This window comes from Protopterus annectens, chromosome 14.part0 (assembly GCF_019279795.1).
Source record: "Protopterus annectens isolate FY-2018-M chromosome 14.part0, PAN1.0, whole genome shotgun sequence".
NCBI classification, from domain to species: Eukaryota; Metazoa; Chordata; order Ceratodontiformes; family Protopteridae; genus Protopterus; species Protopterus annectens.
Genome location: NC_056748.1, coordinates 450,166,128 through 450,182,840, shown reverse-complemented (window position 1 = coordinate 450,182,840; position 16,713 = coordinate 450,166,128). Strand labels below are relative to the sequence as shown.

Below are 16,713 nucleotides of genomic sequence, written 5' to 3'. Positions count from 1 at the left end.
CGCTGCATTTTAGAGGATTCAAAACCAGCCATAGCTCTTGAATAACAATGTAACCTGTAATAGCTGATAAACTTGTTCACTGACACTCAGGAATCAGCTTTACAGATATCCAGAACGGATGCATTTCTACAGACATTTCTGAAAAAAGGCTGTGTTGATAACTGCTACTTTGGTAGAATTAAGCTTGACCACCACACTTAATGTTTGTGGATTTGTTAAACAAAAGCATTACAATTTGTCAGTCATTAAAAAATTTTCAGCAACTGCTTTGCTTATCTGCATTTTTAAAGGAAACAAACTTTATTCAGGACTTATGGCCTTAGCAATTTGAGTGTACTATATGGATACACTCCATATAGTACAAACATCTATCTTATGGAAACCATGTCCTTCTTCATTTACATATTTAAGAAAATACATAAAAAGCTGAATAGTATGACTTTAATGAGTTTAGCAAAGCCACTTCATGCTTAAAACAAAAACGTGCTTATAAAAAAGCAATGCCAGGATTCATTAACACCTACACTATGTGTATACTAAGTGTACACCATTCTGAGTGAACAGACAACAGAGACATAACTCACACCCTCTTCTTCCTCCTAATTGCAGTTTTCCTATAGATATTCATGCAGCTTTAAATATTGACAGGGATTCATAAAGGTTACCACAAAACGTAGACTACATGTAAACTTAGGATAATCTTTCTGAGGGAATAGAAAGCACAAAAAATGTGATAAGAATGTTCTTGAATACATATTGTGTACACTTAGTGTAGGCTTTATTGGATCTGGCCCTACGTCTTTATGAAATATGTATTAGGCTGTTTGTGTATAAACTCTGCAACTCAGAAATCTTTCTAGCTGAAGCATCAGCTGTCAAAACCAATGAAGTCCAAAACAAATTTTTAAAATGGCAATAAAATGTTAGAAATGATGAAGTCAGCTTTTTAAGATTAAAAATTAAAGATTAAACCACATGCTACAGAAATATGATGCCTGAAATGTAAAAGGCTATTCCAGAACTCTTTAGCTAAAATGTAGGATTCTCTAGAAGGGTAGAAAGACATATAGGCTGAAATTGCAAATAAATGGACTTACACCGAAAATTAAGAAATGTCAGATATACAAAGACCACTGAAAATTAAGAAATATCATAGATAAAAAGACCAATCAAGTATGGCTCAACTATGGAACACTAGAAGAAAAGTTATCAATAGTTTAGAGTGACATTAAGTAGAACTTTTTCCTGGTGTGGTTCAGGATGTCAGTGACAAACAGTGAAAGACATGCTCATCAAAAAAAAAAAAAAATGTCAGTACACACTCATTGACCACCATGTTCTCCAATAGCACAGAGATCAAAAATACATGCAGGTGCATGCAGACAACCAGACACATTCAAACCACAGAAACCACCCAACACCCATGCATCTGAAACAAACACAAAATGCATCTAAAATTCAGTCCTCAAAACTTACATAGCCAACTCCAAGATTCCACTTATTTTAGGGGAAGCAAAGTTTGGACACAGAGACAGACGACTGCCCATCTCACATGTGTACCTTTCAAAATGTCCTTAGCAAACACAGCTAACATATTCTGACAAATGCATACCCCATAGAACATAAAAACTACAAACAGCTCAAGTAGCGTTCTCAAACGCAAACACGTCTCTCCGAAAATGGTTATTTTAAAACTATATGACCAGTAGACAACAAATAAAAGATCAGATTTATTAAACTTTATTCTGAGCTTAAAAATAAAGACATATGGTTTAGCCCTTTTTTCCCTTCATACAGTCAGGACTTCTTCCAAACCATATTAAGCAACACTGTGTTTAAATAACTATTCAAACCAGCCACATGCTAAGCCACATCCAATCCAGACAAATGCATCATTAAAATGTTATAAATATATATATATATATATATATATATATATATATATACAATTGTATAAAATGATTAAAACATAGAGAAAAATATGGTGAACACAATGTTAACAGAAAATTAAAAACAGAGTGGGTAAACCTCTAAATTCGCAAAAGCGCTATAAAGAACAAATTGTTTAAAGGCTACTAGCCTCTAGCTTAAGAATGGGGGGAGGTAGCTAACCACAAAAGCAAAAATGAGCACTATGGCAAAGTGAAGCAGCAGCAAACCACAAAATGGATTAACCAAAAGTAAAAACGTGCTCCACCACGTTCAAAACAGTTTAATAAAACAAAACTTTCGAACTATAAGCCCTTCCTCAGTTTTGTAAAAACATATACAAACATAACAATAATTTTATACAAATTTTAAAAAGCTCACATGACACAACCCATCCAATAGAAAAAATAAAACAATTATTCAGTCATTACTATCTAATCATTTGCTGTTTAGACTTCAATATTGGTTTCAAACTAACTTATTTATTTATACCAGGAAATTTATCTGCCTGCATGCGAATGATCCATTCATACTCTTTAGTATCTAACTTATTTACAACATCACCTCATCTAATGTTCAAAGTTAGCCTGTCAATAACTCTAAAAACAAATTGATGTGAAACACCAAACATTGTTAAATGTTTAGCCAAAGAATTAGTCTCTACCATTCATCGAATCTCAGAACGATGTTCGATAATCCTATCTCGTAGCTTTCTCATTGATTTACCTACATAAAATGCTTGACACTTCAACAGGTAGCTAAATATACTATAAGACAAGTGTTGTATGTAGCTGCACAGTCAAATTTAAATTTCCTATTGTCAATAGGATGTATAAATTAAACAGATCTAAAAATAGCATTACATGATGAACAGTTATAGCAAGGCATATATTCCTATTATATTTAACTTCAGGTTTCTTATTTAAGGCAAAGTCCTTATAACACAAAGATTTTTTCAGACTATTAGAATTCCTATATGTGAAAAAAAGGTCCTTCACTAAGCCATCTTTCATGTCCAGGAATTGCTTTCAAAATGTTCCAATTTTCCTTAATGATACCCTCAATTAACTTACTCCCCCTATTATATGTCATTGTATAATGTAACTGCTGACTATCACCCACTTGTTGTTCCCTTTCAGTTAATCCAGTGTCTGAGAAAAAAGGGCTTGCTCTCCCATCCCTCATACTTAGGATCTTATTCTTTGCCTGATTGAGATGAGATTCATTGTAACCTTTTTCTTTAAAGTCCTTTGTCATATCATCTAATTGCTCTAAGCTTGTACTTAACTGAGCATTCAGTCTACTAATCCTTAGATACTGTCCCTTTGCAATACCTCTAAAGACATGCTGGGCGTGTATACTACGCCTATGCAAATACTTGTTGGCCTGAACATCCTTCTTAAATACTGAAGTGTCTATCCCTTTTTCATTTCTACATATTTTTATATCCAAGAAGTGTATTTCTTCCCTCGATTAGCTTTTCTCAAATCTCAAGAATTGAGTTGTAGAATCTAAATATTCCACAAAGGTTTGTAGTTCTTCCTCATTACCTCTCCGTACCAGAAAAATATCATCCACAAAATGCTTGTAGAAAGATATTCTGGAGGCATAGATACTATTCTCACCACATATGTGCTCATTTTCCCATTTATTCATAGCTAAATTTGCATAAGTATTAGCGAGGGACGTTCCCATCGCCACTCCTGATACTTGGTGATAGATACATTTATTGAATATAAAATATTCTCTAATACATGCTCAAAAAGTTTACAATAGGGCTCTATCTGCTTTGCTGTAACTCTACTATAATTACACATAATCTCCCTAATGCAATTCACCCCATAATCATTGAGAATTACAGTAAAAAGTGACTTTACGTCTAGTGTAACAAACATAAAGCTTACAAGAGGTTCTACCCCATTATACTATTCATATAATTTCACTAGGAAGTCAGCACTATCCTTTCTATAACTTGATATAAGTTTCAAAAAGGTTTTAAGAACATTTTGTAAGTACACTGATATAGGTTCAGTAACCCACCCCTTCCAGAGACTATTGGTCTCATGGGTGGGTTTGTGGAAGATTTGTGTAACTTAGGCAGACCATAAAGTATAGGAATCGTAGGGCAGGGTACAGTCAAAAAATTAAAGAGGTCCAAGTTAATATCACCTGCTATCTGTAAATCAAATATAGACATATTAATTTTTGTAATAAAACTGTTAATTTCAGTCTCGGTAATTTCTTTGAAAATATTTGCATCACATATTAGAAGCTTCATTGCTTCAATATAATCATCATTATTCATTATTACAATACTTCCTCCTTTGTCTGCCTCTTTAATTATAATTTCATTATTCATTCGCAGACTTTTAAAAGCTTCAGATTCCTGAGCTGAAAGGTTATACATTTTTTTTAAAACAGTTATTGCTATACCGTTTACATATCCGTTTTTCACATATACCTTCAAATGCAGATATAACCAGATCACTTACAGGCATAAAAGTACTGGTTCTCCTACATTCAGTGTGCGTACATACCTCAGAATCTTTAAAAATATTTTTTAAGTTAAGAGTGCGTGTAAAACTTTCAAATCTGTAACTGCATTCACAACATTGTCTAATCTTGCAGGAATGAACTTCATACCATGCTTTAACAAAGAAAGCACCGAGTCTGTCAATGTCAAATTAGACAAGTTCACCACAGGAGTATTCGCCACACTACTAGGTGAATCAATTATATCAATATTCCTATTCACAATTACCTGTTCAGCCTGCTCTTTGTTACAGGGCCATTCCGAGTTCTCCCTCTGGATTGTGAGCATTTCCGCGATTGGTCCCGTTTGTATGGACCAACCTGTTTGGGTAGATTCAGTTGTATTTTCTGCTGCTTGCCTATAAAAGATGAACTAGTAGATGCCAACGCTGAACTAATGGAGCCACTTCCTTCCTTACTCCCCTTCTGGTATCCCTCTTTTTTCTTACTGAGAGAATCTTCGTTAGAAAGTTCAGTTATGGGCGTTACTTCTGGTTCATCATCTACATTCTCTAATTCATTCTCCACACCTCTAGTACCCAATAGATTTTGTTGAGACATCTCCTGCCAAACCAGATTGGTGGATGACTCAAATGTATCGAGTTCATACATAGAGCCTTGTTTATGTTCTGTATGAGTAAATTGAACATGAGCATTCTCTTCTTTATTATTATATTGCTTAGGCCATGAGAAGATATGACCATTTTTTAAATCATTAATATCACACCATAGTTTCTTTCTTTTCATCACCTCAAGTTGTTTATCAAAGGTGCACAGGTGGGTAAGCATACCCTCATATAGATTTAAATGCTCAATGAAAGCAGAGTTCGAGGAGATGTCCTTTTCCATTAAATCTATCTCCTTACATAAAGCTTCTTCTTTTTTACTGAAAAAGTCATTCATTAGTACCATATATTGGGTACTCAGCTTGATGTTAAGTTCTTGCCACCTTTTCAGGAGTTCAGGGTATGTATCGCGATATGAGGGCATGTTTAACACATGCAACCCCCGTGGCACAATACCCAACTCAATATAAACACAGAAGCTGAAACGTTGCCATTGCAGCTCACCTTACATTCCAAAGTTTGTATTTTAGTTGTAAAGAGCTCGTGTTGTGAAGTTGCTGGAGCGGTATTCATTTCTATTGGTGCCTGGTCACCAACTACAGCCAAAAGAGGATTTTGGCGTGATAGAAGTCCATGTAAAGATTGGTCCACAGAGCGAGAATGACTCAAAATCAGTTGTGTCATTATTCCTTAAAAAGTTCTCCAAACGTCCACAGCCTCAAACTATAGATTCACAAACCACAAAAGCAAAAATGAGCACTATGGCAAAGTGAAGAAGAAGCAAACCACAAAATGGATAAACCAAAAGTAAAAACGTGCTCCACAACATTCAAAATAGTTTAATAAAACAAAGCTTTCGGACTATAAGCCTTTCCCCAGTGTTGTAAAAACATTTACAAACATAATAATCATTTTATACAAATTTAAAAAAGCTCACATGACACAACCCATCCAATAGAAAAAAATAAAACAATTATTCAGTCATTACTATCTAATCATTTGCTGTTTAGACTTCAATATTGGTATCAAACTTACCTGTTTATTTATACCAGGAAATTTATCTGCCTGCATGCGAATGATCCATTCATACTCTTTAGTATCTAACTTATTTACAACATCACCTCGTCTAATGTTCAAAGTTAACCTATCAATAACTCTAAAAACAAATTGATGTGAAACACAAAACATTTTTGTATGTTTAGCCAGACTTAAAAAATATTTTTAAAGATTCTGAGGTGCGTACGCGCACTGAATGTAGGAGAACCAGTACTTTTATGCCTGTAAGTGATCGGTTATATCTGCATTTGAAGGTATATGTGAAAAATGGATACGTGAACTGTATAGCAATAACTGTTTTTAATAAAATGTATAATCTTTCAGCTAAGGAATCTGAAGCTTTTAAAAGTCTGCAAATGAATAATGAAATTATAATTAAAGAGGCAGACAAAGGAGGAAGTATTGTAATAATGAATAATGATGATTATATTGAAGCAATGAAGCTTCTAATATGTGATGCAAATATTTTCAGAGAAATTACTGAGACTGAAGTTAACAGTTTTATTACAAAAATTAATATGTCTGTATTTGATTTACAGATAGCAGGTGATATTAACTTGGACCGCTTTAATTTTTTGACTGTACCTTGCCCTACAATTCCTATACTTTATAGTCTGCCTAAGTTACACGTATCTTCCACAAACCCACCCATGAGACCAATAGTCTCTGGAAGGGGGTGGGTTACTGAACCTTTATCAGTGTACTTACAAAATGTTCTTAAAACCTTTTTGCAATTTATATCAAGTTATATAAAGGATAGTGCTGACTTCCTAGTGAAATTATTTGAATGGTATAATGGGGTGGAACCTGTTGAAAGCTTTATGTTTGTTACACTAGATGTAAAGTCACTTTTTACTGTAATTCCCAATGATTATGGGGTGAATTGCATTAGGGAGATTATGTGTAATTATAGTAGAGTTACAGCAAAGCAGATAGAGCCCTATTGTAAACTTTTTGAGCATGTATTAGAGAATATTTTATATTCAATAAATGTATCTATCACCAAGTATCAGGAGTGGCGATGGGAACGTCCCACGCTAATACTTATGCAAATTTAGCTATGAATAAATGGGAAAATGAGCATATATGTGGTGAGAATAGTATCTATGCCTCCAGAATATCTTTCTACAAGCATTTTGTGGATGATATTTTTCTGGTACGGAGAGGTAATGAGGAAGAACTACAAACTTTTGTGGAATATTTAGATTCTACAACTCAATTCTTGAGATTTGAGAAAAGCTCATCGAGGGAAGAAATACACTTCTTGGATATAAAAATATGTAGAAATGAGAAAGGGATAGACACTTCAGTATTTAAGAAGGATGTTCAGGCCAAGTATCTGCATAGGGGTAGTATGCACGCCACGCATGTCTTTAGAGGTATTGCAAAGGGACAGTATCTAAGGATTAGTAGACTGAATGCTCAGTTAAGTACAAGCTTAGAGCAATTAGATGATATGACAAAGGATTTTAAAGAAAAAGGTTACAATGAATCTCATCTCAATCAGGCAAAGAATAAGATCCTAAGTATGAGGGATGGGAGAGCAAGCCCTTTTTTCTCAGACACTGGATTAACTGAAAGGGAACAACAAGTGGGTGATAGTCAGCAGTTACATTATACAATGACATATAATAGAGGGAGTAAGTTAATTGAGGGTATCATTAAGGAAAACTGGAACATTTTGAAAGCAATTCCTGGACATGAAAGATGGCTTAGTGAAAGACCTTTTTTCACATATAGGAATTCTAATAGTCTGAAAAACTCTTTGTGTTACAAGGACTTTCCCTTAAATAAGAAACCTGAAGTTAAATATAATAGGAAGGGTACTATGCCTTGCTATAACTGTTCATCATGTAATGCTATTTGTAGATCTGTTGAATTTATACATGTTAATGACGATAGGAAATTTAAATTTGACTGCGCAGCTACATGCAACAATTGTCATATAGTATATTTAGCCACCTGTTTGAAGTGTCAAGCATTTTATGTAGGTAAATCTATGAGAAAGCTACGAGATAGGATTATCGAACATCGTTCTGAGATTCGACAAATGGTAGAGATTAATTCTTTGGCTAAACATATAAAAATGTTTGGTGTTTCATATCAATTTGTTTTTAGCGTTTTTGATAGGTTAACTTTGAACATTAGATGAGGTGATGTAAATAAGTTAGATACTAAAGAGTATGAATGGATCATTCGCATGCAGGCAGATAAATTTCTTGGTATAAATAAACAAGTTAGTTTAAAACCAATAGTGAAGTCTAAACAGAAAATGATTAGATAGTAATGACTGAATAATTGTTTTATTTTTTCTATTGGATGAGTTGTGTCATGTGAGCTTTTTTAAATTTGTATAAAATGATTATTATGTTTGTATATGTTTTTACAACATTGAGGAAGGGCTTATAGTCCGAAAGCTTTGTTTTATTAAACTATTTTGAATGTTGTGGAGCACGTTTTTACTTATAAGCCTAGCCAAAAGTTTAGCCCATGTTTAGACAAGTCAGCACCCACAGCACCTGTCCAGCAAGGACACAGGTGGAATCCCAGGAGTGTATTTTCTGTTTCCCATCCAGTTATCCAGGTTGCACTTAAAAAGGGATAATGAGGTACTCTGATTACTCTGCTTAAACAATTTCTAGTTTTATTTTGGTTTTCTGATCTTTCACTTTGGCTGAATTGATTCTGTATTTTTTTATGTTTGTATTTTGTTTTATGTTTTCTTCAAGTTGTTCCTAGTAGTTTTACCATTAGGATTCCATAGCCATCCTGAAGAAGATTTAGATGAAAAGCGTAGCCTAACCTCCCTCAAAATTATGAGTTTTTTTAACTTTTCAACATGAATTTTCTACGTAGCTTTTTAACATTTTCCAGCAACAACATTCTATTACAGTTTGGAGTCGACACGGTTCTGATCTCTTTTCTAAACTAACTTTGGATTGAGTGATAGCCGAAGCACGTGATATCCTTAAGGGGTAATTTGCATATTTCCCATGATGCCTCAGACACAAGAGGTTTTAGGTACTACACATTAGAAGTTCTAGCTTTACAAAAACATTGTTTGTGTTTTTTACCAAGTGGTTATCCTGTGTGACCTTTTTACTCAATGTTTTAATTTGTTAATTGGGATTTTTGGTAGACACCCGAATGTTTATGAACATCAGTTTGGTAGACAACCCTGTATTTCCAATAGTCTAACATTTTTACTATGCTGTATGTAAGATGTAGTAAGAAGGCAGAAATATACAAGTTTGGAACTGTGCTTTGGTGGCTCTAATAAACTAGAGGACTACTTGAGAGATTTGATCTACGTCTGCTTTGTCTCATCTGCATTGTCTTTGTCTATGTGTTGATTTAGCCTGATTTTGCCTGTACCATTGGCCTGCCCACTCAAACACCAGGATTCGAGGTTTTACTGAGATTTTTTTCCTGAGATGTAGCACCGGTGACTGTGACCACTGGCCCACTGAGAGGAACCACTAACCCACAAGGCTATCTTGGCATCTGGAAGTTACAACTTTCTTTCCACTGTTTTTTCAACTGTTTCCTCCTCAGAGCTTCAGTCTCACATTCCACTAAGGTGGGCTTCCCCCTGGCAGCCTAAGGCTGGCCCAACTGGACATCGCCATATGCTTCTAATGCTAAAGGGTCCTCCTTAGAGCTGCACTTTTTGAGACAAAAGATCTTTAACACTGTGGCTCCTCCACAGGTGCCCACATTGCTGCCTCCACAGGAATTGTTAACCAGGTTGGCGTCTGCTTGGGGTGGGCATATAAATAGTTTTTACTCATGGATAAATCTTCCTGTAAAGATGTTAATTCTTTTAGTCAGAAGTTAGGTACTGCATCTGGGCCTGGCGTTTTCCATTTGGGAGATTTTCTTAGTTTTGTTTCAGTTTCTCTGGCTATTACTTCATCCCATTTCATATCTTGTACTTTTGAACTTCTTATTCATTCTCTTATTTCTCTAGCCAATCAGCATCTTTGCTATGTTTCAAAGAATCTTCATAAATATTTCTTGAAAATGTGTGAATTTCTTCTTTTTTTGGATGTGTTTCTATTCCTTTTGCCTTGTTTCTCATTTCTCTGTAAAAGTGTTTTGGGTCATCAATAAATTGCATATTTTGTACTTTTCCTTTATTTTTATCTGTTTATCTTCTATGTTTTTCTGCCTGTGCTGATATCTTTAGTTTATCATTTGCAGTAGTGCACGATAGATCCTGATCTGTTCTGATATTGCACATAGTTTTTATTATGTCTATTTTTCTGAGTATTTTTGTTGATATATTCCCTCTTCTGTGCTCTTCTGACAATGACACATCTTGTCTTAACTACTTCATAGTTTTCTCTGTTCAATTCTTCCATGATGGCATTTGATTTCACTCCTTCCTTTCCCTTACTGCCCTGTGTTTTTGTGGTAAGACTTTATCTGTTATTAATTTAGCTGCACAGTAATATATCCTATTTACTTCTGTTATATCACATGAATTTCTATGAACAATCCTGATTACTGTCTTTATTTATTTTATCAAACTTCTAACATTTTGGGTCTTATTGACTTTCTGTAGTCCATTTCTTTCATTGTTTTGAATATCTCTAACAGTCTTAATTAAATCAAGCAACGCTTCCCTTATATCATATTCTTCTAAATTGAGGTTACTTTTTTGTTCTTCATTTCCTGTGGATGTTCTACAGAAAGTACCAGAGCATCTCCCTGTGCTATAGTCTCTTCAGTTTCATCCTGTGTCACCCATTGCTGTTTCATATGGGAGCTCAATTATCTATCACTCCACAACATTGACTGCATCAGAGTTGACACTGTTTCCTGTTCCTTTCCCTGCTGTGCAACTCCAACTGAACTTTTATACTGGTTTCCTAATGAAGGCCGCAAAGTATCTTCATATGGCAAATGATCAGATGTTTCCCGCTCCACTGGTTTCTCCTTATGTTGGGGATTCATTACTCTATCCTGTTGTGGTGTTATCAGAGTTAGATTTTCTGCATTAATTCCTTCACTTTGCAGGCAATGCATAACCTCAGTTACTATTTCTTTAACTTTTCCATAATAATAATAATACTGCTTTCTACTTCCCCATTTGTCTTCATATTTTTTGTATTGTAAACTTTTCCATATCTGGATGCCTTTGCCTCTATTTCCCTTCAAATATCTTTGATGCTGCTGTTTTTGTATTGATTTGTTTTGCTTTCTCCATTGCATAAATATTGCACCACATTAAATCAGGTTTTCTTTGCCATGTCCATATTTCTTCTTCAGATGTCTCCTGCTCTTCCTGTTTCTCCTTACTAGGGGGACTCACTGTTCCATCATGCTGTGATATAACCTATGTTAGACCTTCTACACTAAATCCTTCCCTTTGCAGGTATTCTATAACTTCATCTTCTATTGTTTCATCTTCTACTTTAGTAATTTTCTGTTCTGCATTCTCTCTTTGTGATCTTAATTTTTGTATTGTGAAATTTTCCATATCTGGGTGCCTTTGTTTGTATTTATCTTTGGATATCTTTGTGGCTGCTTTTTTGTATTGATTAATTTGGCTTTCACCGTTGCATAAATGTTGCATTATATCAGATTTATCTTTATTTCTCATGTCCATATTCCTTTTTTATACCTTTCAAAAATCTCTATATTTTGTTCTTTATATGTTTGCATTTCCTCAGATGCTTCTTTTTCCAAATGGCCCAAGATTTCTTGCTCTCTACAATGTTTTTCATTAATATTAATGAGTACAAATTTGCATTTGAAGCTTTTGATGTTTTTTTTCCTTGTGCAGGTACTTTTCTTTCCTCTAATTTCACTCCTAACCTTTTTGTGTATCTTCTGTACAGACATTCTGGGCTTCTTGCATAATAACAGCAATACATATTTTATTTCTTATCCTCAGTAGTCCACTCCATCATCTTTATGGCTCTTTTTTGGCCTATCATTTTTTGTGATTTTTGTGAACTATTACTTCCTTCTACAACAGAGGGGCTATCCTCCCCCTGATCCTGGACTAACTTGAGGATTCAGCACTGTCATGTTTCCCAGTCCTGGCACAATACACCTACCAGGATTGGGCACTTTTTTATTCTGGGACTTGTACACCCAACTGACATGGTATATGCTAAATAAAATACAGTTTACATGTATGTCATCTTGGTGATATTTTGTAAAATAACAGGGTCCACCTTTGAAGGTACTCACCTAGACTTGATGATTTCACTTCCAGCAATACTACTTTCCTTTGCTTTCTGATTTTATCATCTCTCCATTTGGACCTACTAGCTCATGGTGTTAGACAAGAAAATTAACTTTTAGCTATTCCTGTACTAATTATTTATTTAATGTTTGTTAACCAGGTAAATGAACTAATTCAATTACCAATTTTATCCATGGCCTGGGCCACATATAAGCAAAAACAAACATGCAGATTACAATAAGATGCTGACACATTACAAAAAATTCAGTAGAGTAAAAAACATATAGCTAAAATACTTTACAAAGTTTTACAAAATTGTACATACATTATGATGCAAGCTGAATAAATCTACAAGTGATATACACATAATGTATAAGACAAACAAATATGCATTAACCCCTATAAGACAAACAAATATGCATTAACCCCTATATGGGTCTAAATGATTGAGACAAATGTTAAACAGAAAATAACAGAAGGTGTCTGTTAATACAAGGATAAAATATTTGTGTATGTTTAATTTACTATCAGAAATGAGTCATTCATATGAACAAGCAGTGTCTATTACCTTTTAGAGCATTAAACCAGAACCATATTTAGTAAGTTTTCATATATCATAAAGGAAATGATTGAAAAAAATCATGTGGTCCCTCGCTGTCTCATTGCAGTAAGCATAACCACAGTATTTTATAAGGCATTTCATCTCAACTCTAAACTGTTTAGGTGATTTCTTTCCTATAATGTTTGTACAACTCTTTCATGCTGTAGAAATGATATTCATTTTAGCATGACCTACTGCTCAAACTTTGGAAAATTAAGAAGAAAGTACAACTGCATCATCAGGATGTATGGATTTAGTGTTGAAAATGTAGCTGTACTTGTCACCTCCCAGGCCAGTAAATAACTACATTTTTCTTTCTCTGACATGATGCATGGAGGACCTGCAGTTACGAGTTCCTTGCCCTGCCTGCTGAATGAGTCCCAGTTAATGGATAATAGTGGCACACTAGGTAATTCCATTGTGAATACAATCTCCTGGAGCCATGTATTCTGCAGTGAAGAATGTGATCAAGTGCTCAACCGAAAGATGGTTTCTAGAGGGTTATCCAACCTTGGAACAATCCTTTGGTTTGCTCACATGGTTGGTAATTAGAATATTAAACTGAATACAGGCAACAACATAGTTTTGCCTTCACTGGTGTTATTTATACCTGAGAGTGAAAAGGATTTCTTGGTTCAAAATTCTTTTATTAATTTCTCTTCCAAAAATTATTATTATTATTAATCTTTGTAATTTTGTTTTGTATGTTATGTAATTCTGATTCTCATTCTTTTGTTTTATTTCTGAACCATGTAAAAATTTTACTATATATATATATATATATATATATATATATATATATATATGTATGTGTGTATATATATATATATATATATATATATATATATATATATATGGGTCTACTTGAAAACACCAACACGCCAAAACACCGACGACAAGAACACAGAGACTGGAAGATCAACAACTGAGATGACCGACAGTTTAAAAGCATAAAACTTCACATGCCCGACAAACCACAATCCCGACAATCAACAAAACAAAACAAATACCTTTTCCGAAAAACACACACAAAACACAAGCACACCAAAAACCTTACAAACCTACACTAAACCTTACATACACAACTATCTATGCACTAACCTTAACCCAAACTCTAACCCTAAGGTCTGTCACTATCGCACACTCACCTAACCCGTGCCCTAACCCTAACTCACTTAACCCGCCCCTAACCCTAAAGTCTGTCACTATTGCACACTTACCTTACCCGCACCCTAACCCTAACTCACTTAACCACCCTTAACCCTAAAGTCTGTCACTATCGCACACTTACCTTAACATGTCGGTGTTCTCAGCATTGGGCTTTTAACCTGTCGGTCATCTCACTTGTCGATCTTCCGGTCTCGGTGTTGTCATCAGTGTTTTGGCATGTTGGTGTTTTCAAGTAGACCCATATATATATATATATATATATATATATATATATATATATATATATATGCTTTTAAAGTATCCCATATCATAACTATATTAATTTCTTCAGTATAATTGGTATCTAAGAAAAATTGTAACTCTGAAATTAACCAAGGTCTAAACTCTTTTAATTTTGTGATATAAACTGGTATTCTTGTCATGTGTGTTAATTTCTTAAAGTCTACTTCAATTTTAAAAATAAGTGATCTATGATCTGACAGAGGACAGGGGATTATTGAGAAATTAGTTTTTGTGTTTAATTCTTGGGATACATAAATTTTTGTCCATTCTTGTTTGAGTACCAAATCTATGATCTTGGTGAGAAAATAAAAGTGAATTATTTTCTTTAAAGCTAAATGTGTCAGTTAGATTGTAATTTTCACTCCATTTTTGAGTATTTTTGCTGTAGAAGTAAGACGTGATTTTCTTTTATTAGTAGTCTTAGAATTATCCAAGATGCAATTAAAATCTCCACCTATTATCAGGTTGCCCTGCTAATGAGCTCTAAATGTTTTTTTTAACTGTCTCTGTCCCTATGCCAGAAAATCAGTACAAGTTTACTAATGTCCAAATTACAAGAGCCATAAGTCCTTCTTTGTCTTCATAGTTACAAATGAATTGAGGATTAGTAACATTTTTCCTCCACAAAATTATTACTCCTCTAGTTTTTGTTTTATATGAAGAATGTGATAGTATTAAATATTCATTTGGATTCCATATATGTCTATCATTTGTTTTTAGTGAGATTCTTGAAGAAGGATCACCTGGGCTTTATTTAATTTTAAATATCTCAATAGATTTGATCTTTTCTTTGGATTGTTCAGATCATTACTGTTTAATGAAAGTAGTGTTACGTCCATATAATTAGACTGTGTTTAGAGTTTACTTATAAGATGATTCATACTCAAAACTCTTTCATAACCCTGAAATTGGATAAAGTTCTTATCTCTTCTAGATATTGTTAACATATTGATTTTCTCTGTTGAAAAACATAAATTAAATTCAAGTTCAAGCCAATAAAAAGAAAAAAAGTGTAACATGAGATCAATTAAATATAACAAAATAATCAAGCAGTTGAGAGTTTCCTCCATCATACATGGAATGATATACATTTCCAATACAATAGACAAAAAATAGTATATCAGATTATCCCTCATATCTAGAAAAAAAAAACACTTTGATTTCACTGGAGATGTTTTAAACTTATATAAGAACATATATTTAACTAAACTTGTTAATCAGTTATATGTAACATTAACCATAATCACATATTGAAATTTGTTTATAAATTTTGATTTATGTCTCGCCACCTTTTAAGTAGTATAAAGTCACTGTATAGAATCAATATATATTGAATATAACATTAGCTGTCTAAAATACTATTGTATAGTATTTACTATGCAAAAATATATGACACTTAGTAAATATGCTACTACTCGTTTCAATAATTATATGTAGTTTCCTCATTTTATACATGAAGTTCAAACAGAAAAATTATTTCCTACTATATTAGTTGAATATTAGGTTACTTGTCCTTATGAAATATTTTTAAGTCTAGACACTCTTCATTATAATGAAAAGAAAATATATACTGTACTGTGTATCTGTGTAATATATATCTTAATCATTACAACCCCTCAGCCCCTGCCATACAAAAGCATCAGGACCCGATGACCTTAAAATCAGGGCTCTTTTTTCTTAAAACATCATGCAGATTCAAAACTGTGTATTTGTATACGTTTAATTATGCAACTGTATCTTAATCTTAATGGCAGGACCATTAAATTTAATCTATAGACTTGTATTATACTTCAAATAAAGTTCTACATAAGCATGTAGTTAAGAAATTCATCTTGGTTTACATAAGCATATAATAGTAGTTCTAGAAAGTTATTTTGATTCATAACTGATTAAATTGTGTATACTACTTTAGTTTCTAATTAATACACAAACATATCACAGTAAGACTCTAGTCTGAAAAAATAAACATTCACATCTAAAACAGCTTCAGACCATAGTCCCGTAAGTATAACTCATTAGCATGTTACACTGCAGTGTAATATCTCTACCCGCCCTCCTGCTTCCGCACTCTTTATACCACAGTTTTCCTGAATAATCAAGTATACATTAATTGCAACTGTAAAGCTGCTAACAATAACATTGACAATATAAAATTTTCCAAAACTGTTTACATTGACAACAATCATTACAACCTATAGTTCAGTTACCAGAAAAAATGAATTCTGAACTTACTGTAAAGTTTGTGCTATTAGTATAGCAGTGTGAGTATACATTACATTCATTCAAGTGTCATCAACAATTTAGTAATTGTTGTACAATAAAGGATCATATACAATTCTTTGTGGAGTGCAGGACTAAACCAAAAGCTCTTAAAAACA

General features: G+C 33.6%; 1 protein-coding gene across 1 annotated transcript in view; it reads right to left on the bottom strand.

The window, feature by feature from the left end:
- LOC122788676 (vomeronasal type-2 receptor 26-like) overlaps window positions 1–5,451 on the bottom strand; it is a 70,556-nt gene extending 65,105 nt beyond the window's left edge. The window contains exons 1-2 of the mRNA XM_044055571.1: window positions 4,691–5,451; window positions 4,467–4,599 (exon numbers count right to left, since the gene is read on the bottom strand). Coding sequence (XP_043911506.1) covers window positions 4,467–4,599; window positions 4,691–5,451 — 894 coding nt within the window. The remainder of the gene's footprint in view (window positions 1–4,466; window positions 4,600–4,690) is intronic.
- Between the last annotated feature and the right edge of the window lie 11,262 nt (window positions 5,452–16,713).